This window comes from Lutzomyia longipalpis, chromosome 1 (assembly GCF_024334085.1).
Source record: "Lutzomyia longipalpis isolate SR_M1_2022 chromosome 1, ASM2433408v1".
In the NCBI taxonomy this organism is placed as follows: domain Eukaryota; kingdom Metazoa; phylum Arthropoda; class Insecta; order Diptera; family Psychodidae; genus Lutzomyia; species Lutzomyia longipalpis.
This window is the reverse complement of record NC_074707.1, coordinates 46,052,814-46,076,100: the sequence shown is the minus strand read 5'-3', so window position 1 is coordinate 46,076,100 and position 23,287 is coordinate 46,052,814. Positions and strand designations below refer to the sequence as shown.

Genomic DNA, 23,287 nt, shown 5'->3' with positions numbered 1-23,287 from the left:
TTAAAATTTCATCAAATTTTGCATACAAAATTATCTTGCAGAGAAGAGAATTTTATAGAGCTTTTTTTTATAGACTCTGTGAGATAATCAAGAACCAGCAAATAAAAGTACAAAGGCGAGAATTTTATGACTTTTAGTTACCATCAAAGAGGATCAAGAAAAAGTATTGAATAACTTCTCTATTTCCCATTGTCACCCTTCTTTTCTCATACCTACATTGTATACATATCAAGTAGGTACAACATGTCCCACCTCAGCGCATTACAATTTATTAATATTTAATAATAAAATATTAATCATAAAGGGGAGCGGAACGTGAATTTAGGATACTTATTAAGTTATAATAACAGTTCATTATAGATACTTAATTTGTATGTACATACACGTGTAATGAGAGAGATTTTTTATCCATATGCGTAAAGAATTAACATACTAAAGCAATAAAGAATGCAAGAAAGCGCTTTGGGCGTCAAAAGAGTTGTACCCAACGCATAATATTAATATGCGCAGGGATTTATATACATATGTAAGTTAACTACTTATAACGAAGAGGGGTTCACTGATCGGACTGTGAGGGGCGAATTCTTTGGGAGGAATAAAGGAAAGAGGAATAAAAAAAAGGTAAAATGAAGAGAAAAAAAAATGATTATAAAAATGGAAGAGAAGATAAAACGGAAACTATCCAGGGGCAAAATAACATTAAAAACTATGCACACACCGTCGTACACCAATCTCAAGACTAACTAATAAAATGATGCTGCATCAGCTGTCTTGAGGGCAAAAATTTGCCATTTTCTCAAGAATGCATTTTATGCTAAATTTCAACAAATCGAACAGTTTGTGTTCTATTAACAAAATATAGGATATTGCAAATAATTTCTTCTTTTTTTTTTATTTTAAAAACTTCTTTCCATACCATATCCTTTGTAGCATGGAAGACAATTCCACCATAATTTCTTCCCATCAAGGATATATTCTTTCGTTTGGAGTTGTGAAAAGTTTAGAAAACATTTCAGCACTCCTGTGTATAAGCAAACATCCTAGCAAGAGATAAACATTCACGGGAAAGAGAGCGAATAAAAAGACGATAAAAAAGAAATTCTTTTATGTGTAGGAAAAGTAGAATAAAAAAAAGAGAGCAAAGTCAAGAAAAAAATCGCCAACGTATCGGTCTTCTCCATCGTTGCTGAAGGAAATAAAGCAAATGAAGGGCTGTTCAAAAAGTTTACAGGTTTAAAGGTAAACCGGAAGGGATTGATTTTACTCAAGAGATGTCGCTTTTCTTAGTTTCCCAGTGACGTCTTGGGGAATTCTCTGTACATCTTCAGGCCTTTCTTACTTATTTTTGAAAAATCGTGCTTGCTTTACCAAATAAAGAATTTTACAATTAAAGTACAAAAAAAGCTCTCAAAGCTCGTAAGCCAACAAATAGTCAACTTTAACAACAATTTTTTAACTAAAAAAAAAGGATTTACAAAAAAGATTCAAAGCAGTAAAAAAAATCAATAAACTTTCAGAACAGCCCTATTTTATGCAACATTCTTTTATGTGTGTCTTACATAGAAGAGTCCGCTTCTCTTCCAATGTACGCTCCGTAAGAGCTCCTTCTGATACAGTTGCGGTATACGCGAAATATAAAATTTCGCGAGCTCTCTGATGTACTATGAGGTTGGCAAACAATTGTCCAGTACAGGCAGATAATAGTAATTATATGCGCAAACTGCACTGTATATATGCTGGGCGTCTTTTGAGAACACGGATCTAAACAATGAGACCATTAATTCATTGCACATTCACTAGCCCCTCAGCTACGGTAACCATAATGGTATTTGGTTGCTAAAACAGCCAAAGCGCGAAGAGGGGGGTTTAAGCACCCAACATATAAAAGCTGAATTATATATATAGTAGCTACATATGTACATATATAGGTAGTTATACTTCCATAGATTTACAGGCGATAATTTTCTATTGTAGAGCCACACAAATAAATATAAAATTATATTCAGCCACAAAAGTTGGCAAAAAATTCTTCTCATACCAATTTTATCTGTGCTATATACATATATAAATTCGTGACAAAATCACAATATTGATATATAGGTGGTGGAAAACAATAGGATGAGCTATATTTTTTTCACCAATCGCATGGAACGGAGCGCGACCCCTCTATGGAAATTCCAATAATGCTTTTCTTTTAAAAAAAATTCGCGCTCATAAAAATAAACGTCCGTAAATTCCATCGAGAAGAAAATCTAATATTTGAGGGATGAAGCGATGAAAAAAACAACGAAGACTCCACCAATCTTAGGGATATTGAAGAGAAGAGAAGCTAAAGATTGAAAGAAAATTTTGTGAAAGCATTTTGGAATTTTCTCTCCCGAAGAGTGAATCACTTCCGAGTACTTAAAATCCTGGCACGTACTACATCTATGTCGAAATGCATGTATTCGCCCCATTGCTATATACAAACACATTATATACTATTGCCCATAGCTTCAACACAATAGCTATAATGGGTGAAGCAAAGATTGAGAAGAAGGAGGAGAAAAAATCAACCTTTAATTTGATTTTATATTGTTTACGAGAAAGCAATAAAACTTCCAAACACTTTTACGTTGAATAAATGTATAATATTTAATTAGTAATAAAATTTCATGCACCTCTCCGCATGACTCTTCACTAGTTTCGATTGAAAACAATTAAGGTGAAGGTCTATGTAGGGTTTTACCTGACTTATGCAGGTATTATTAATTTTTTTTTTTTGGAAATAATCCATGGTTGTTAAACCCAATTAAACTATGCTACTGTCTCTGTTTTATTTAATTCTTTTTTTTTTGAGAAATTTGTTTTCTTCTTACAATTGGTGTCAGGTGTGGGTTCTGTGGGTATTAATATCTAATGTTTATGTTCTTTTGTAGCTGAAATTGTTTATTGAATTAATATTCGTTTCTATATTTTTATACTAAAAAATTGCATCGTTTTGTATCGCTTTGACTCACTATTCAGCGAATGTTAACAATGGTAGCTGTAATAGCTGAAATCTCCTAGCGACGTCTAGATACCTCCAGGTTACAAAACCTAAAATAGCCGAGTGATTTTTTTTAAAGTTTTGGTCTACTTACAATTGGTTTATTTTTTGTAACCCTTATTCCCCTACAATTGGTGTCAGGTGTGAGTTCTCCACTCATAATTTATTATAACTCTACTAAAATTTAATATTTGCATTTTTATCGCTGAAATTACTTATTTAATTTTTTTTTTTAAATATTCAAATATTTTAGATGAATTTCCAAAATTCCGTTGTTATTTGTTATAAATAATTATCACATAAAAAAAATTTCAACCTCTTCTGACACACAAATATCCTTCTTCTGATTTCCTTTAAGTTCTGTATTAAAAAATAAATCACTTTCTTCACGAAAACATGAAAAAACTTGTATCTAATAAAATTTTACATGGCACTAGAGGCTCAAAAAAAGAGCAAAAAAAAACTTGCAAAATAAGTTTTCTCACTTTTGAAGCTATTAAATGCAAACAAACTATGGAATTTTTGCATCAGCCAAGTGTTTAAGTAGCAAAAAAAATCATAAAACTTCGAAAATAAAACAACAAACTTTAATATGTTTGACACCGAGAGTCATGAAGTCATTCAATGTGTAAAAAATAAATAAGTCTGACAATGACAAACTCTTCGCAACGTATATGAAGTTTTGAAACAATAACACCTATTGATTTGCAAATCCTCAAAAATTATGTACAAAATACACGTTATATATAAGATAATCTTTATGAATGACTTCTGCGGGGATCGTTTTTCCCTCCGCACTGTATGAAAAAAAATAAATGTAGTCTCTACACTTTTTCCTGTAACAACATTCAGTACCAACAATAAATTTATCATATAGCAAGTTATCAGATTGTCATGTCAGTGTGAAAACATTTTACGAAATAATTCGCTATACGTTAGTCTAGAAGATTATGTTTTGGTAGCATTAAAAAGCAACTGTATACAGGAGGTAAAGAAGTGTCAGATAATGGTTTTTGATAAGAAATTATACCAGCAGCTGAGGAAAAAAACTCCTACTCGCAATATATATAGCATAAGCGCTGCTTGGCTTTACCCATGAAGGTGACGAGACAGGGAGAAAATTAAGATTTTATAGTCAGAGTACATTGAGTAAAAGAAATTGTATATAAGACTGGCGGCATGTATATTGGGTGCATTTAAAAGTTGACTTTACAAACATCTCCGTGGTGTTATTTATTGCAAAATTGCTAAGAACGACCCACGCAAAAATATTCTGTTTCAAAATGATAAACAGAATCAATGGCATTTTCATTTCATAAAATCGTGGGATTTTATTTTAACTTTCTTGCAAGGAGAGAGATACAGAAAAAAAGGAATTAAGAAAAAAAGTATAATGTATATTCCAACCAGAAGCGTAATATTCAGCAAAACCAAAGTCTCTCGAAAGTCATTTTCATTTTATACGAGAGCAGTTAAAGCCAATGTGTATAAATGTTGTGTGAGGGGGCATCTTCAATATGAAGATATTCTCTCCTCAATAATGGTTGTTTCACAAAACTTTTTTTTAACGCTCAGATTTGATTTAGAAGAATATAAATGGTTTTATCATTTTATTGTGTTTCGTTTTATTATTTAAATTAGAATCTCCTCTCTCTCTCTAAGGAAGTATCGTTCTGTTCTATATATTATAGATTTTAATGGCTTTAGTTGATCATCATAATAATCGTAAGAAAACTTTGTATTTCATTTTATTAAAGCTTCATTAGAAACGTCTTGCTTCTATTCTGGAGCATTAGATTATGGTAAAAACTGAAACAGGAAGCTGTATCGGTTATTACTCGAATTGGAGTCATTTGGATAGTTAGCTTTGCATCATACATTGTACAAGTTGCAATTAGAACCTCTCGGCTAATCGGAAAGAAAACGGTTTTGCTGAGGGGTCCCAGACTAGACTACTAAATCTAGACAACTTCTAAAGCGTTCACCTCACCTGAGAACTCTAGCATAGAACAAGACTTTAGAAAGGATTTTACAGTAGGAGATGTTAGAAAGTCGCAGGCCAACATTCCCACTTGATAAAGCAAGCTCAAGACTTCCGACTAGAACTATTTAGCTATCTAGGATTCTCAACTAGGTATTCTTAAGCCTATCTATACCAATATTTCATTTAAAAACTAAACCAATACCTTCAATCCTAGTTCTCAAGTAAATAATTCGATTATCTAGCAATTATTTAAACGTTCTCCAGCAATAAATAATTAGTATAAAGACCCTACTAAATTTGCAATTGCTCCAAACTGAATAAAGGTACATAGGAGACACGTAAGAGAAAGACCTCCAATAAAAATAATCCACTGGGGTAAAACGAACTCATAAATTTATTTAGGAGATACTAATCTAATCCAGTTTAGTCGTCGTCGTTACTCCTCCTGTATCATATTCCTTATCCTCTGTATAGAGGACTCATTTCCTTCTTGTGAGCGTCTTTGTTTTAGCCAATCTTCATCATTGTTTATATCGAAATGGGGAACTACGACAGCATATAGCGTAGCATTGGTTGTTGAAATTCAAAAGCTAAAATGCCGGGGTTAATGTTTGTGCGCTTGTTATATTCCCGACCATTACTAATAGATATATTCGGGAAATTAGAAGTTATCTTGACAACAATTAGTGCCTGAATTATATTTACAATGCTAAATAACTAAAACAAAAACATACACACACGATTTCCCATAGTATTTTGACCCCTTGCACTTCTGCGCATTACCCACTGCGCGCTGTTGATGCTACTTCAACGAAAAGATATTAACACTTTTCAGCACAACATAAAGTCAAATACACAGGCAGACAATTTCCCCTCCAACAATACCCCATCCGTGTGGTGTCTCTCTCCTCTATTTTATACCCAAAGGTTTTGGTGCTTCTCGTGCCCGATTATGCGTTCCGTTCTCATATACCAACGCATGTTTATGTATCCAATTCGCCCCTGGCTTTGCTTTGCTTCTACTACATATATTCTCTCCTCAAACGCGGTCTCTTTTCCCAGAACTGGAACCTTCGTGCTCAGTTCGCTGTGGGATTCCGCTCTATCAGGAGGTGCGTCATGGTTTTACGTTGATCGGTATCGCTCTTTCTAATTATCCGTAAAAGTCATACATACATATATGTGGGAGAAGGAGTAAAATCTCCTATATATATATACATAATTCTGCCATACAGCAGAGAGGATCCAAATTCATATATGTGCATTGTGTGTTACCCAAAAATAAATGGATACAATTGGTATCCAAGTACGTGAAAAGACTGAAAATCATCCGGATTTTTGCATTGTAATCATCTAGCATATAAAAGTGTGGTTTAGTTAAATTTAATTTTCTGTGCAATTACCTCCCTTTTTTTGGGGGATATTTTATTGTGCTATGTGCTCAGCAGGGTTATATCTTAATTACAAAATCCACGAATTTGCTCCCAATTAAGTGAAACATTTTCTGTGCAACTGCCAAAAAGTTTTTCTTGTGAATTTTTTTCCTTGTTTAAAAAAAGTTCTTTTCCGGTTAATCCTTCACTTCACATGATGGGAAATACATGATAGTTTTATTTAAATATTATTTAAAAAGATTCAAAAGAGGAATAAATTGGAGATTTGTCTGTCTAATGGGCATTAATCCGTAAAATATGTAAGCTCAATATTGTGAATAGAGATATAAAGGTGCAATACTCAGCCAGCGCTATATATTTTAAAAGTTATATAGATAACTTATAAGTAATATTTTCAAAACTTTTTGTCACTATTTTACATTAATGGGAATTTTATGAAATTATCTTTCCCTTTAATAGACGAAAATAGTGTGTATGTGTGTGATATAAATGATTTATAAAACGACCTATTCTATGCTATGGTAATATTTCATCAAATATTTCAAGAAGTTGCATTGTAGAATGTCTTTTTTATTGCTTTTCTAGCTCCTTATTCTTTCACCCAAAAGCACAAAAAACCATCGTCTTCATTTTTCATAAAGACGACTGATAAATTCACTCACTGAATGTCATGATATGATAAAAATTGAGCTTTTTCAGGCGAATATACTTTTTACTTTTTTTGGGAGGTATTATATATTATACGATTGGAATGAGATGACTGGCCTGAATAAAACATTCATATTTTCATTTTCATACATCCCATCAAAATGTAGGATGAAGGGTGGGTTGAAAAGTTTGTGGCTCAATTATTATTTTCTATTTATTTTTTAGTTTCAAAGTAAAAATTTTGGGATCGATTCTATCAAAACTTTCTTTTCTTATAACGTTGAAAGTTGTTTCAAAAGATTTCAACAGTTGTAGTTTTCATTGATTTGCTTTGAAAGAAAAACAAAAGAATTGCTATCTCAGAATTCTTTCAAAAAGGCTTTTTTTAAAGACTCTTGAAATAATATTTCTCATTTTAAGTATGATAGATACGATTAAAGAAAGAAACAAACTGTCGAAAAAATTAAAATATTTTTCACAGAATACCAAAAATCTGACAGTTTCTAAATTAAAAATTAAAATTAAACCTTAATTAAAACGAAAAATTATTTTTTTTAATTCAGTTAAGGATAGTCACATTGGGATAATAATAATTTGAAAAACATATGAATCAGATTAAACTTTGAAATACAAACTTATTTAGCGACTGAGTTTGACCAGTTTTAATGATATCTAACCTATCCTAGGTCTCAGCATCATCCGCATTGTTAATCTACATGCAAGCAGCATAAAAATTTGCACATTTAGATTCTTTTAATTCTTTTACGTTTGGCATTGATTCATAATTTTAATTGATTGTTTGAAAGTATTTTCAAGATAATATAAAATAATCAATTGACCAGAATTTACTATTGTCTAACTTACATTACATTACAAGCTTACATCAACTTTAATTATTGTACTTAAGAAACTTGAGCCTATATGTCTTAAGACAATCCTATGTTAAATTTTAAGCAAATCAAATGAATCATCAGTTTCTTTTTCAAAATTTCAAAGATCATGTAAAACTGTAAAATTATTATTAATTTTTTTTCCCAAAGAAACCACAAACTTTTATACCCACCCACCACCTTATTCAGTAATATGAAAAGAACGAAATAATATAATGAAGATTTTATGTAAATCATTGAAATGAAAGCCACTATTTCGCTGTGGTATGTATGATTACCTTATTTCACAAGTACATCATTAATCATTTACAATCTTTGTTTTCAATTCACATAATGATGAACAAATTTAGATTTATGACTGACTAATTTGTGAAAAAACTAGCCATTTGTTACCACGTCTAGTGTGCTCTTTTTTATTACAACTTCTTATAAATCTACTTTTAAAATCCCGCCACAAATCAATAGTATCATTCAAACAATATATTACATCAAATTATTTTTCACTTTGCATACTCCACGTACATTCAACCTCTGTATCATTTTTTTTTTAAATTCTTCTGCCACGGCATCTCTGTGGAAGAGATACCCAACAACAATAAGAAAAAAAATACGCGCGGAGAAGATTGGCAAAAAAAGCCCCCAATGCGAGGAATTTAGTTGGTTATCGGAATACGAAACAACACAAAGAAAAATTACACACTCTCTCAAGTAAAGAGGCATGAGTCGTGCTCAACATAATTGACTAAATTGGATGTTCTCCAAAAGATAAACTCTAGGAAAGTGAAAATTGTTTTAGTTCTCGGAACAACAAAAATACTGCATATATATTGTTGTTTTAATTAAAGGAAATCCTATATACTATATATGTATGTATGTAGGTATATATTTAATTACAAAACGCGCACACAAAATATGTACCTACCTATGTATTGTAGTGGGCAGTAGCACATAAAATCCCTTAAAAAGTTCTACCATATATAATGATATCTATATATGTAGCAATAATACATATAAGATACATTATGTGTGTTATCGCTCAAGCATCATTCTAAATGGTTCTTTCCACATATCCTCGCAAGTTAAATCTAATAGCATTTGTTTAATTACAATAATTAATCCTTTTCCCTCCCATTCATCAGATCCATTTAGTGGTGACACCACCACAATACATATTAAATAATTAATCATTGAACCATACCTATATAAAATGATTGTGTAGTAGGACACAAGTGGCGAATATTTTACTCTCTCTCTCAATGGACTCACCTCGTCATGAATTGGGAGTGTTTTGTGTGAAGAAAAAAAGGCATCAAGGTTTGCAGATGGAAGATTTGTTGAAAATTGTGTGAGCACTGCGCCTGCATTTAATTGTGTTATTTAAAATAATGTGCAATTCTGAGTGAGAAATATTCACGAGTGGCACGAGTGCATTGCAAGAATAAAAAAAACCTCTCACAATGCGAGGACTAATTTGAGGATTTACAACGCGACCGTCGGCACCACGTTCATCTCACACAACTCGGAAGAAAATTATTCAACGAGGAAAAATGAACTTAAATTTATCATTCCTGATTATTTGGTGCAGATTTTTTATTCATGTTTATGGTAAGTGTTACCAACGACATTTACGGCTTTTAAATTATTAGTTGTCGTTTAATTGTTTATCGCAAACAGCTGAATTAGTTTCCTTTGCACTAATGTGTTGATACACGTCACAGCTATTGTAAGTGACTACGATAGTTGTCCTTATTTTCTTTTGGAGTTTCAAGCCTTAAAAAATATTTATTAAATTTTTATAGAAGATATTGTTTTCTTGAAATTCTCATTAAGATAAAAATTTATTTTGTTTTTTTTATATTTGTTAAATTATTTTATTTTAGTATTCAAATATGTTAGATAGGTTAGAATTTTCTTCTTTTTTTATTCTAAAAGAAATCGGTTAAGAAGTAGAAGATTTTACTCAAATCGAATTAATTTTCTTAGAATCATAAATAAATAAAAAATTGTCTACATAACCTAAAAATACTAGCTTAAGAAATAATTTTTCAATTGCCATGTCCAGCAATGTTTTGACAAATTTGTTGTCATCTTCAGGCTCTATTTTATTAAGAAAAAGATTTAGAAATACAATTTAGATTGAAAGTGTTTAACTGAATAAATCTACATAGTAACACATAACCAATTTCAATATTTCCCTAAATATAAACTTCAATATAAAGATTAACACAGATTTTTACTCCAGTCAAATATGCAAAATATTGTAAAATATGTACTACGTAATGCTAAAACACAAACTAATAACAAAACATAGCGGTTTCAAGTTTCACGTGCTTAAAATGAATATAAAATCCAGGGGTATAAATCACCCACGGCCAACAAAAGAATCACAGCTACTACAGAATTCTTAAAGCTTACAGTGGTACTTTTTTTTCCTTTTCTCTCTATTCAATTTTAAAAGCCAAACCAAATAGATGGTTTATATACAAATGCACGTATATTGGGCTTGTTTGTCAAAACTATTCTCGCTATTTGGGAGAAGTTGAGAAAAAAACGACGAAACACATCGTTCCAAAAAAAGAAAAATGTTCGAAATGTCGTTTTCTTTACATTCGAATTTTATTTTCTTTTAATCTCCAAGAAGCAGTTATGTCTCGTAACAAGTCTCTCCTCACAAAGAAATCACCAATATGTCGTGAATCTAATTTTGATATGTTACTCCGCAAAGAACAATATTCCCCGCATTTACTTTAGAAAGCAATATATGTATGTATGTAATATATAGGTGAGCTCTACTTGGAGGAATTTATTTCTCTCTCGCGTGGATATTGATTTTATTATCTATATAGCATTGGGGAACACCAAAGGAGCAAAGATTGTGTGGTTTAGTCATTTCCATGAGTGATATTTAATTAAATTTTCTCCACCTCCATGCAGAAGACGCGACAAATTTTTCTTCTTTTTTATTTTTGTCTTGGAGGAAACTATCATGTGTGTGCATTAAGAAGAGGCATGGCTTATCGTTTTATATACAATTACATTACACCTATCATACATATTTCCTCACACTATTTACCTTTTGATTTTTTTTCATTAAATAGCACTTTTACCACTATTTCCAAAATACCAACGTAGGTATTTATTTACTAAAGAAAAAAAATGGAAAATATAGTAAAGTGATTTATTACATTTGATATATTTTTATATGGTGGACTTTTCATCAAATGCCAGGATTGAGCGACAGTTTTATGATATCAAATTGATATTCCCTCTTTATGGACTTTTATATACAAGTTTTTTATCCGACACAGTCCGGAGGAAATGTGTACATTTTGTTAAATGCTTTTCGAACAAGGGTAATATAGCAAAGATCATATCGGCAATAATAATAATTCTTAATTGACAAAGAGATAAACAAGAGCGGCTATAATAGCAAATATATCCAAGAGAGAGGCGCAAAAGCTAAAGAAACTATTGCCATACAACCTTCCTCTGCAAATTCACACGATTTAATAAAATCTTTCTTTTTTTTTGCATAGCCTTCAATGAATAAATTCCTTCAATTTTAATTAATTCATAAAGTTCCCTCCTATACCACCACAAAATGCAAGATAATTTCTCAATCCTTTCGCAAACTTTCGTCTTTTGAGCCAAAGTAAAATGTAAACAATTTACTGCATAAACTTCATTCTAAAATATCTTCTCTTAATACTTCTCCATCGCGCCACATCCATTCAATGATTTACGAGAGTAAGTGCAGAGAACCAAAGAAAAAATATACCAACTATGAACTTTTCTTATCCCTTTCGCCACTGAATCATATCGGCAGAGATCATCTTTCACTGTGTGTAGCCTGAAATTCATGTAAATATTTATCATTTAAACTAATTAAATTTTTTTTTCTTATTCTTCCAATCTCAATATTTCCCTCAACTCCCATTGCACGAGCGTAAAAGTTGCACACACTGCAGGCAAAAGATATTTCAATCGCCTCCCAAAATCGTTTATTTATCCTGGTGCCCCCCAATGGTCCTATTTTCACCGAGAAAATGATTATTTGACTAAAAAATTTTTACTGGAACACATAATATGTACATCTGTGCATAAATGTGCCTTGAAATATGATGAATTGAGAAGTTTTTCCGTTTGAAAAAATCACGATTATTTTTCTTATGGCCAAGACTTCTTTTTTTTCTCATCATCTCGCACACAAAAGTTCCACAAAAATTTTCTCAACATACAGTCAGGTATTGGTTAACGTCGCATGGGATATACTCTTTCCACCCATTAATAATAATGAGTGGAAAGAGTATATCCCATGCGACGTTAATCAATACCTGACTGTATTGTGGTTCTATGTGGTGGCAAGAATAGCTCCACATAGTCATCTGTCATTATTTATTTAGATCAATTTGCGAGCTGGGGGAAAGGAGGCACAAATGCATTACCCATTTCTTCACTCTAAAATTATTATGTCTTAATCTGATTTGAGGGGAGTGAGTTTATAATTGAGGACATTTTTTAATGCAAAAGCAGCTAAATTGGGAGACCAAAGATGAGAGAATTTTTAGGGGCTCAAAACTCCTTTTCTTTTTTGCTAAACATTTCACGTTTCTTTTCAAAAGTTTAAAATTTATTTTGTAAAATTTTCATTCATTTGACGTTTATTCTAAAATTTAAATTTTAGTTTATTATTTTGACGTTTGTTTTAACATTTAACGATTATTTAACGTTTTATTTTTATTCTAGTTGAATGTTTATTCTAACGTTATAAAGTCCCTTCTAAATAAATTATTACAACTTCTTGAGACAAATATGAGCTTCCACGAGCTTTTAGATGCTTAGAAATCAAACACTACAGCTTCTCGTAGTACTACTCTTAAGATTTGATCTCAAAATTTTATGGAAAGAATACAAAAACTAAAAATATCATAACAAAAAAATTTAAAGTCTTCATTAACTTCTCCTCCTCTCCATCTGAATTATTAAACATTAAAATTTGAAGCATAAATTTTTAATGAGATGTTCCTAAGAATTTCAAAGTGTCCCCCGCCGCCGTGGTAAGTACTCTCAGCTTGAGACTCTATGTAGCCAAAACAGTAATCTCACGAGACAACCCTGTTAATTATTGATAATTATTTATCCTTGTCGAGATGTTGGCCATTATGAAAGATGGTGTTCGGAGGAGTAATTGAATTTTTAGCACGACGTGTCTTAAAATTCGGCTTCATTTCTTTTAATTACGAAGTAAAAGCGCGGTACTTCTCATTTTAGAATTATGTGGTACGTATAAAATGTGACATTTTCACAAAGTACCCAACATATATCAAGCAAAGGGAGGGAGCAAAAGTCGTCTTTATATACATTAAGTACAAGCAATGCTATACGGTACGGTGGTACCGATAAACAAGGAGAGGAAGCATTGCAAAAAAAGGGGGAGAACCATTAGACAGCATACACATTTCGTATGACCTGACGAAATATATTACATTTCTCAAGTATTACATGATCCTCCCGGTAAGATGATATGTTGTGAATTTCCACTTATGCTATCACAAGTAAAAATATTGTTATGTTTTTTTCTTCCTCAAGAATAAATGCATGAAAATATTTCATAGAGAAATTTACGGAGGGCGGTGAAAATAAGAAAAAAAATGATATACACGTTCGTATCTTTCATGAAAATTATTTTTCTACACACAATTTATATACACATGGAAGCGTACAAAGTTGTGGAATCACGATTTTTAATACTCTTATGACAATCAAGCGAGATATGCATCAGGAAACATCTTTCTCCTCTTCTCCATGGCTCTCATGAAGAAATGTTAGAGCTCTCATATATAGATTTGATTAGTTGATCAAATTATTGAGATGCCGGTATGTATCGCCGCGCACAGAATGAAATGCTTTTATAATCAATCATTCTTTTTTTGAATGCCGAATGAGTTTCTAATTAGTCTTCTTAAAATTTTAACATATCTATCTCTCAAATTTATACTGTGTAAAAGAGGATAAAAAAAGCAGAAACATCAATTTATTCGTTTGCAATGGAAAAGAGAATTCAAAATGAAGTTCTAAAGTCAGTATAAATCTCTGATTTCTTTGCTTTTTTTTACTACTATACGTAAATCCCGACAGTAATGCGACATCATCGGTGAAAAGGATTAATTTTAGAAATGGAAAAAGTAGTTGAATACCCAATGAAATGAATACATCAATAACCGGCACTTTGATGAGTTTTAAGCAAGTTAATTAGCACAGGGGATAAGGCATGGTATTTGCAAGCAAATATCCTTGAGTTCAAATCCCGATTTGAAACTTTTTTTCATCTAATTTACAATGTACAAAAGCAATTTTAAGTGATTTTAAAACAATTTATTAAATGTTTCATAAAAATAACTTAAGTTTGTTGTTCTTCAAAAAAATATGATATATTACGATTAATTTTCATCGTAAATAAGTTTCCCGTTTAAAGCTCCATGTAAAGAAGAAGAAAAAATGAAAGATTTATATTCCCTCTCGAACACTCATCTTCTCTTCCACACACATCTTTTGCTCAATGTCTTCGTTTATGGCGACACCCATAAGCACCAGTCTAAGCGGGAACATTACACGTTAAATGATAGGATCTTTATGTGTCATCAATTGCAAAATATCCCAATATTTGTCAAAAGAGTGATAATATAACGAATGTATTGCCCAATAATGTAACACTATTTGCTCTGTTGTATGAATAAATTATGATTTACTGTTTTCCTGTCATTTTTGGCATTACATGTGCGCCCGCGATATACGTATATGCAAAAAAGAACACAACATGCTTGTTGTACATAAATGTCCGATGCATATTTTGTACCTATGTATGTAATTTATCAAGCACACATCACGTATTATTTGAGAGATATGAAATATCAAATATCCCTCCAAGTATAGACAAGAACTTTTTTGCACTACAATAAATGGATAAATAGAATATAACATACAAAACCACCTAAAGATTGGGGAGGAAAGAAAATAATTAAAATAAATCAGACCACGTTTATTCATGTGGAAGATTTTTGGCATTTACCTGGAAAAGCATTTGGTACTACAATGTTATATACATATGTATGTATATTATTTACCTAAATAACTTATGTATGCAGTAACACACGAAGACGTAGATCTGTTCTGAATTCATTATTCACATGAATTATTTATAGTTGGTACGTTACAAATGAATGATAGATAAATGTGGTCATGAACCATTGTTGAGTCGATATGCTAAAGATTGTCAGTTGCGACTTTTCGATTTATTTTTTGACACACTCCAACCAAACAATAGGACATGTCTCTTTTTTCCTTACGTAATTTTTTGCCCCATAAAATCCCCAGCGAGATGTGTAATTTATAATTAACTTACGTATGATCTGCATACAAAAATATCTATCCCTAAATGGCATCGCCTTTCGGAGCTTTGTAAGTTCTAACCAAATTAGGAAACCCCTTTGAGGAATATAATTTGTGTAGGTGGAGTATTTTCTGTTAAGTATTTAAATTATTTGTGCTATTAACTTGTAATTTCTTTAATCATTAAATTAATTATTTATTCTTTTTTTATTTTAAATTTTAAATAAAATTTCTTTTGAAGAAAGGAGGTAATTCATTTTACACACGAGACTTTTCAATGCACACCTGGGAAAATATTCTTGTAAAAGAGTTAAAATAGCAGAGGAGCTTGAGAAAGATGTGTGAATTTTTAAACTTAAAGATTTGAGAATTTGCACAGACACTCCTTTTAGAATTCTAGGAACATTAGACGAAAGTTTTTTTCTTTTCTACTTCTTTCGTGAAAATTAACGCGAATTAATTAATTAAGAAATAAGTTTTAAATTTATCAAAAAAGTATTTTTATAAATTCTCAGGCCCCTTAGCTCAAAATAAGACTTATGTATGTCTCTCAAATTAACCTAAGCTTTCTGCGTTATTGAAAATATCCTTGATCACAGCTTTAACGTAGGCCTCAATGTTTTAAGCAATAATTTTTTATTCAATTATTTAGGGCTATAGTTAAGTTAAGCTAGGTCTAAATTGTCTTAAACTAGGTTTATGTTGTTTGATACGATGCCTAAGTTTCTTAGGCCGAACTTAAGTTTTTTTTAAGATTAGTCTGTTAAGGGTTTAGGGTTCTTAAACCGTAATACTTAACGGTCTTGTAAACTTAAGTCGGGCTACGTAGTGAATTCTACTGAGACTATAGAAAGTTATCCAATATAGTGTGAATAGTGTCCTTTATTAGTTTTAGCGGTTCACTTAAACATTTCAGATGCTGTGAGTCATCCTTTCTCTCCCTTTCATGGACCACGCAAATTTTATAAGAAACATTTTTCCGCTACTTTCTTAATCCGTCTGGAGACGAAACGATTAAGAAAATTTTATTATATGAACGCTGCTTTGGTGCTTTTATACAAAAAGGCCCCACCTTTTCTCACTGCATGCATTCACACCTCCTCACAGTCACACAGTGTGGCGAAAATTCTTTAAATTATATTACTGAAAAAAAAAAAATTCTAATCTCAAGCGCCATTAATATTTCAGATTATAAAGCATGTCTGCAATCGTGGAATGCATTCTTTCGTGCGCTAATTTACGAGATATTTATAACTCCTCGTATGATAGTATTGTTGGTCGCATGGACAGAGTTATCACACGCGATGCGGGATTGAAATGATTTTTCTCTCACTCTCCACGTCGCATAGGGCCCACCAACTGACAGTTTTTTTTTTGCCTTTTGCTTTTGGAGCTAAAATGATATAGTGGGTGGGTGTAGTCCAAACCTATATCTTGTTTATTCATATGTGACAACATCGCTAGGACAGATGCTTCGTTATAATTCATGCATATCATAATTGATATTCATATGGGAGCTGCACGTTGAATGTCAAAATAAATATACTATGTGAATAGGCCAGTCAGGGAGTAGACGTGCGGTACCTGATTTCCCTATCAATTTATGGCATGGCAAATATTACAGCAGCCAGCACGAAAAAAAAATAGTTCTAGGGGAGAAAATTAATAATTAATTACACCTTTACTCATTGAATAAAAAAATATTCTCTGTCACTCCCACCGCTTTAGTGTGGAAAAGTCAGCCTTTGGAAAATGCGTGAAAAGTCGTAATTACTATAAGCACAAGGTATACAAAACACCCACCACTTTCGTGTATAAATTGGGGATTATTTTAATTCGCTATCCATCTTATTAAACCCATAACACAAGTTGTACATAAGCTGTATTAATTTGCTCTATGTTTAAAGATTGTAATACGTAAAATAAAGAACTAGCTGATAAGTAGGTTAATTTTGGATGTAATTCCAACGTGAATACAATTCTAATCTAATTATAATGAGTCATTTAAAAAAGAACAGAGGGAAGGAGGGAGAGAAAAGTTAATTTTCACGAACAAAAAAAAAGCTTAGCAAGAAGGGAAAGAAATGCTTTGAGGTGTGCACGCAAGTTTGATGTTTATCAAAAGCCCAAAAGAGAGTTACACATAGGGAAAAACAGAAGGGTGTCGAAGTATTTCAATCTTTCTCATGTTATTATGTACAGAATTTATGAATAAATTAAACATTATAGCTTTAATCATTTTTACAGAAAATATTTTTCTTGTTATGACGAACAATAACAGCGCGAGAACGACGAGAAAATCCCTTCTGAAGACGCGTTGATTTCTTCACACTTTTTTCGTTAACCTTGCGCCCGGTGTGCGCACAACATAACGTGTACAATACAAAAGCCACATATCTTCACCGCATATGCATTAACAATGGTACTTTGGTGTAATCATCAAAGGTCAACTAAATTATGTTAATTAAGTGTGAATGCGTAGGTGCAAAGTACAAATAAGAACTATGCAAACAAAATGAATTATTATTTATCTGATAAATATTTGCTTCTCACTCAAAATTATTCAGCTATATACACTATGCATTTTCCCCAGATATAGAAGCATACATATGGTACCTAATATAGTTTATTTGCTGAATAACTGATTGTATATTATGCAGCATCAAACATTTGTACGATAAAACATGAAGAAAAAATATGTTATCTCTACAAAAACAATACAGTTAAATAGAATGTGGGAACCTTCCATAAAAAGCGACTTTTATGTATATAAATAGTAGAAAAAGAACAAGACGACGTGTTAGAGAATCGCGTGGCATTAATGGAATTTTTATTTCTTCTATATTTAATTCTGATTATTTGTTTATTTTAATATAAATTAATTTATTATTAATTCTGTTTGGTTTCATATCTTCTCATTTGTTTTTCTGAATCAAGCTGAATTTAACTTAATCCTACTTCAAGGGGGGCTAAAAAAGAAAATTTAATTCTTTTTTTTACATTTTTTTTACATCAGCCTAATTGATGAACCTGCGGGTACGGGATGACCCAAAAATCCATTCAGATTTACTCTAAAATCTACAGGAGAGCCAGAAAATGCAAAAAATGGATTTTGATTGAAAATATATATAATATTTAAGGAAGAAATCAGCTGAATAGGAATGAGATTTTTTTTCTTTATTATGTAGAAGATGGAGATCATTCATCATACCCTTCTTTATGTTTATTGGTTAAATATATTTAAATTTAGAAAAAATAGTCAACATTAATTAGTTTCAAATTTATCTAAGTTGTCAACGAAACGTCACAAAGGACTAACAATACCTACAAACAACATTGTATGTATTATAATGTGTCGTTAACTGCAGCGGAACTACCGCTCATAAATAGCATTATATTTTTCATGCAAACAACAAAATTTTGCATATCATTTCCTCCACAAGTAATAAAGGTAAAACATGAAATATGCGCGAGAATTCCGCATACATACATACAACATACCCTCCTTATGCCACAAACCATTGACTTTGAAAATCTCACGGAAATCTCTCTCACTGCCTCTTACCGTATTATCGTGTTAATTTCGTTGTTGGAGACAAACGTAAAATGACATGACGATGAACATGAATCCTAATGCAATTTTCGAATTATATTCACAACTTAGCAGGTTTTTCTTCACCCTATTCGCGTCTTTAATGTTTTAGAACATACGCGAGATTTATGTACAGCACATAGGGAGTGAGAGAGAGAGAAGCGCACATATGCAATGGTATTTAACTATTTAAGTATTTAAGAGGTATGCTAAAAGTACACTTTCATTTGGGCTCTTAGCCAGAGTGTTTAAAATAACTACATTGTTTATTTCTGTTCTTCCATACATACAGAATATATACTTAAAACGTATATACCTATATGTATCCGCATGGATGTACATAAAGCTCTGAGACATTCTACTTAGCGTATAGAAGATTGTTAATTGTCACTCCTCTTCTGAATACCAATCTTTTACACAGATAACAACTTGAGTAACGTATACGTTGAGTTGCTTGTAAAAGAAAAAGCCATGCGCGTCTTTTTTATCAACTAAAGCTCATCCATGCATATTAAATTTAATGTGGATTTAGAGATAAGAATTTGTCTTTGTGAATACCTGGGGTTGTAATTGAAAATTAATATTGATTCTCATATCTTTGCAGCTCAATACCGTTCACCGAGAATCACTGAACATCCATCGGATATTCTTGTACCCAAAGGGGAGCCTGTCACACTCAATTGCAAAGCCGAAGGCCGACCTGAGCCCACGATAGAATGGTTTAAGGTAAAAATTACTTTTGTCAGATACTCGCTACAAAGACGTTGTTGGAGATACTTCATCATAGGACTGAAATTATGTTAACACTTCATCTACATTTTTTGCTCTCCCATTCTTCTCCTTCTTCTTTGCACAAAAGGATGGCGAATCCGTGAAGACAAGCCCCAATGACAATAAATCACATCGAGTATTACTGCCATCTGGTTCCCTATTTTTCCTGAGGACGGTACATGGGAAAAAGGAACAGGATGCCGGAGTTTATTGGTGTGTAGCAAAAAATGTTGCTGGTAAAGCACAAAGTAGAAATGCCACCCTGCAAATTGCAGGTGAGTTTGCTTCTTCTTTATATTCATCATTCCTTTTTTTTCTTTTATATAAGGATGGGTTTAGAGAAGTCTATATTTGACTACATGGCCTATATAATGCTGTATATAGGTTGTTTGATAAGAATTGGAAAAGATATTTCGATTATGATGAAAGGATAATTTATTATCGAAATTTCAGCTTTTACTGCATTATCATTGATAGTTTTTTTTCATTACAAAATTAATTAAAAAATGCTTTAAAGTGTTTTAGTAAGATTCAGTTTAGTTTAGTTGGTAAACAAAAACGTATTTAGGAATCTGTTTAAATAGTAAAAAGAGTTTTTTAGAAAAACGATCTATTTCTAAAATTAAATGAATCATTAAAAAAATTAAAAATATATTAAAAGTGGACGACCTAATATATCGTCTTGGTTTATGAATATTTAGATCACTAAATCGAATATTAACGGCTTTTACATTCGCATTAACAATTTTTGACAAACTATTTGTGAAATTCTAACGATCGACGTTTCTTTTTCTATCGTTTTACAATTTTTCTCTATTTTATGAATCATGAAACGCTATAGCGTTTGACGTTCCTTAACGTTTGACATTACTTTTGAGGTCTTTTACCTTTCTTTTCTATTGTTTGACATCGACGTTTCTTCTCTAACTTAAACGTTTTTTATTACAAAATTTGAAGAAAAAAAGTCTTTAAGTAAATTCAAGAAGAGAAAAAAGTTTATTTTACCTCCAAAATTAACCCTAATTTAGCTAAACTTTTAAGGTACCTGTTTAGAAACACTCTAAACTCACTTCCTGACAACACTATTTGATCTGATTAAAAACGATTTAACATCTTCATTGAATTCAGAAAGATTTAAACGTTTCCGCGTAGAAGTGAGAGAGAAGTCAATCATAAAAAATTGTGCTTATTTGTCTAAAACACGATTTTAAGCCATAAATTGAAATAAATGTCACTGAAAGACATAAACTTTCTGAAAGACTTGTAATAATATAAATATTGATGACAAACACCCAAGAAAATGTGTTAGTAGAAGCAATTAACACAAAAGAGACTTAGTTTTCTCTGAATGCAGTTTACAAGTATTATTACAAATGCTTTTGGCGGTTTTACATGAAAGTCTCTTTCAAGTATAATATATATGTAGCTATATATCTACATTACATCTATACATATTTATGTATTTTGTTTTATAGTTCTGAGGGAAGACTTTCGTGTGGAACCCAAAGATACACGAGTTGCGGCGGGTGAGACAGCCCTATTGGAATGTGGCCCACCAAAGGGGAATCCCGAACCCACACTAATATGGAAGAAGGATGGGATGAATTTAGATTTAGATACGGGACACACCAGCCACAACTTGCCATCATTCCGGATGCGAATAGTGGATGGTGGAAATTTGTTGATCAACGACGTGCGCCCACTTGATGAAGGACGATACCAGTGTATTGTACAGAATGTTGTAGGTACAAGGGAGAGTGCCTACGCCAAGCTCACTGTCCAAGGTATAAATATATTCTTGGTTGTTCTTGTTGCTGTATGTTCTTGGCTCCCATATGCATATTTATGCATGAGTCTTGCATAAAATTTTGAAGGCAATTGGCATATGTTTCAAAATCCTATTTTAATGTTTCTCTCCTTTTTTTTCGTGCCTCAAACAGTGAAACCGTACTTCAATAAAGAACCCACGGATATCACTGTTCTAAGTGGACAGACCGTTCAATTTCACTGTTCCGTGGGTGGAGACCCCCAGCCACAGATTCTCTGGCGAAAAGATGATGGAAACATGCCGGTGGGAAGGTATAACACCATGTTCCTCGCCTTTTTTTCTTCTTCTTACATACACACAATCTTGCCCCTTTGCACAACAATCTCTCAGTTTATTTTTTCGACACTCTTTATCAATTTATTATTATGTACTTCCAGGGCGGATATATTGGAAAGTGACAAGAGCCTAATAATAAAGAATGTAGCTTTAACGGATGAGGGAATGTACATTTGTGAGGCACACAATAGCGTGGGACAAATAAGTGCAAGAGCTCATTTGATTGTCAATTGTAAGAGAAAAATGACTTTAAAATTTCCTCCTTCTTCACCATTTAAAAAAAATGAAAGAAAGAAAGATTTATGAATAAACAACCCATCTCTCTTGTAGCACCTCCGAGCTTCTCTGTACGGCCACAAGATAAAAAAGTCGGCCTCAATGGTATTGCAATGTTTGAGTGCCTCACCAAAGGTAATCCACCTCCATCGGTATTCTGGACAAAGGAAGGATCGCAAATGCTAATGTTTCCTGATAATTCATACGGTCACATACATATCACATCCCAAGGAACAATGCAGATACGTGGTGTACAGAAAGAAGATGCCGGGTACTTTGTTTGTTCAGCACTTAGTGTAGCTGGTTCCGCAACAACACGTGCTTTCTTGCAGGTATAATATTTACATTAAGTATCAATTTTACTTTCGCGCACGCTGCCAGGGACGTAGTTAGAAATTTATTCAAGGAGGAGTTTTCAGATTTTTTTTCTTTTAAAGAATGTTAAAAATGAATTTAAAAAAATGATTTAGAAGTCAAGATTTAAATATGATTGAGTTTAACAAATATTGTATTTGAATTAACAGTTTTCAATTAACATCTTAAGATTTATTTTCTAGTATTTAACAATATTTTTCTAACGTATGACATTTATTTTCAAATTTTTAACTTTCATTTTGTAATGGATTGCGCGTTTCTTAATGTTTGAATATTTGAAGATTCTAAAGTTTCTTATCTTTTAAATATAGTGTTAAGAGAATATTAAAGTTTTATATTTTTGTTGAAAAACGTTTGACATTTCTCTTTTAACTTTTGACATTTGTTTTAACATATTATTACTTTTTTTACGTTTCAAAATTTTTATTCATTTGAAAATCCTTTTTTCGTGATTTTTTTAATCCAACTTAAGCTAAAAATCAATTTCTTTACATTTAGGGTATTTAGACACCCAAAAAAAAAATCCCTGACTACGCTCCTGGTATGCTCTTTCTTTTTCTTCCTCTTGATTCTTGTGCTAATATAATGTAGGGTACAAGGTATAAAAGCTAATGTTCTATTCCCATGGGCGCACGAGCTTTTTTGTGGTTTTAAAAATTTTCCAATTAGTTATGAAACCTGAGAAATATTCAATTTAGAAACAAATAGGGTACACCAGGAAATTATTATTCAAGAAAAATGTTAATAAACTGTGTCTCTTTGTTCTCAAGAGACTTTCATAATAATTAAAATATCTTCCTAAAGAGGAACATTTTTTTCTTTTTCTTTGTTTAAAA

At 31.9% G+C, this 23,287-nt stretch overlaps 2 protein-coding genes across 9 annotated transcripts in view; one reads left to right on the top strand and one right to left on the bottom strand.

Annotated features, from left to right (window-relative positions):
- Positions 1–23,287, bottom strand: part of LOC129787817 (mutS protein homolog 5-like) — a 41,181-nt gene that overhangs the window by 6,969 nt on the left and 10,925 nt on the right. The window lies entirely within an intron of this gene.
- The window catches only part of LOC129787812 (roundabout homolog 2), a 25,718-nt gene continuing 8,524 nt past the window's right edge, over positions 6,094–23,287 (top strand). For 4 of the 8 annotated variants that reach the window (XM_055823611.1, XM_055823609.1, XM_055823612.1 and 1 more), the window contains exons 1-8: positions 6,115–6,378; positions 9,164–9,549; positions 19,530–19,651; positions 19,785–19,971; positions 21,172–21,480; positions 21,637–21,775; positions 21,902–22,032; positions 22,131–22,408. In XM_055823611.1, coding sequence (XP_055679586.1) covers positions 9,492–9,549; positions 19,530–19,651; positions 19,785–19,971; positions 21,172–21,480; positions 21,637–21,775; positions 21,902–22,032; positions 22,131–22,408 — 1,224 coding nt within the window. In that variant the 5' untranslated portion in view covers positions 6,115–6,378; positions 9,164–9,491. Of the gene's footprint in view, positions 6,379–9,083; positions 9,550–19,529; positions 19,652–19,784; positions 19,972–21,171; positions 21,481–21,636; positions 21,776–21,901; positions 22,033–22,130; positions 22,409–23,287 lie in introns of all 8 variants that reach the window. The other 4 variants (XM_055823613.1, XM_055823607.1, XM_055823610.1 and 1 more) reach the window with 3 other exon arrangements.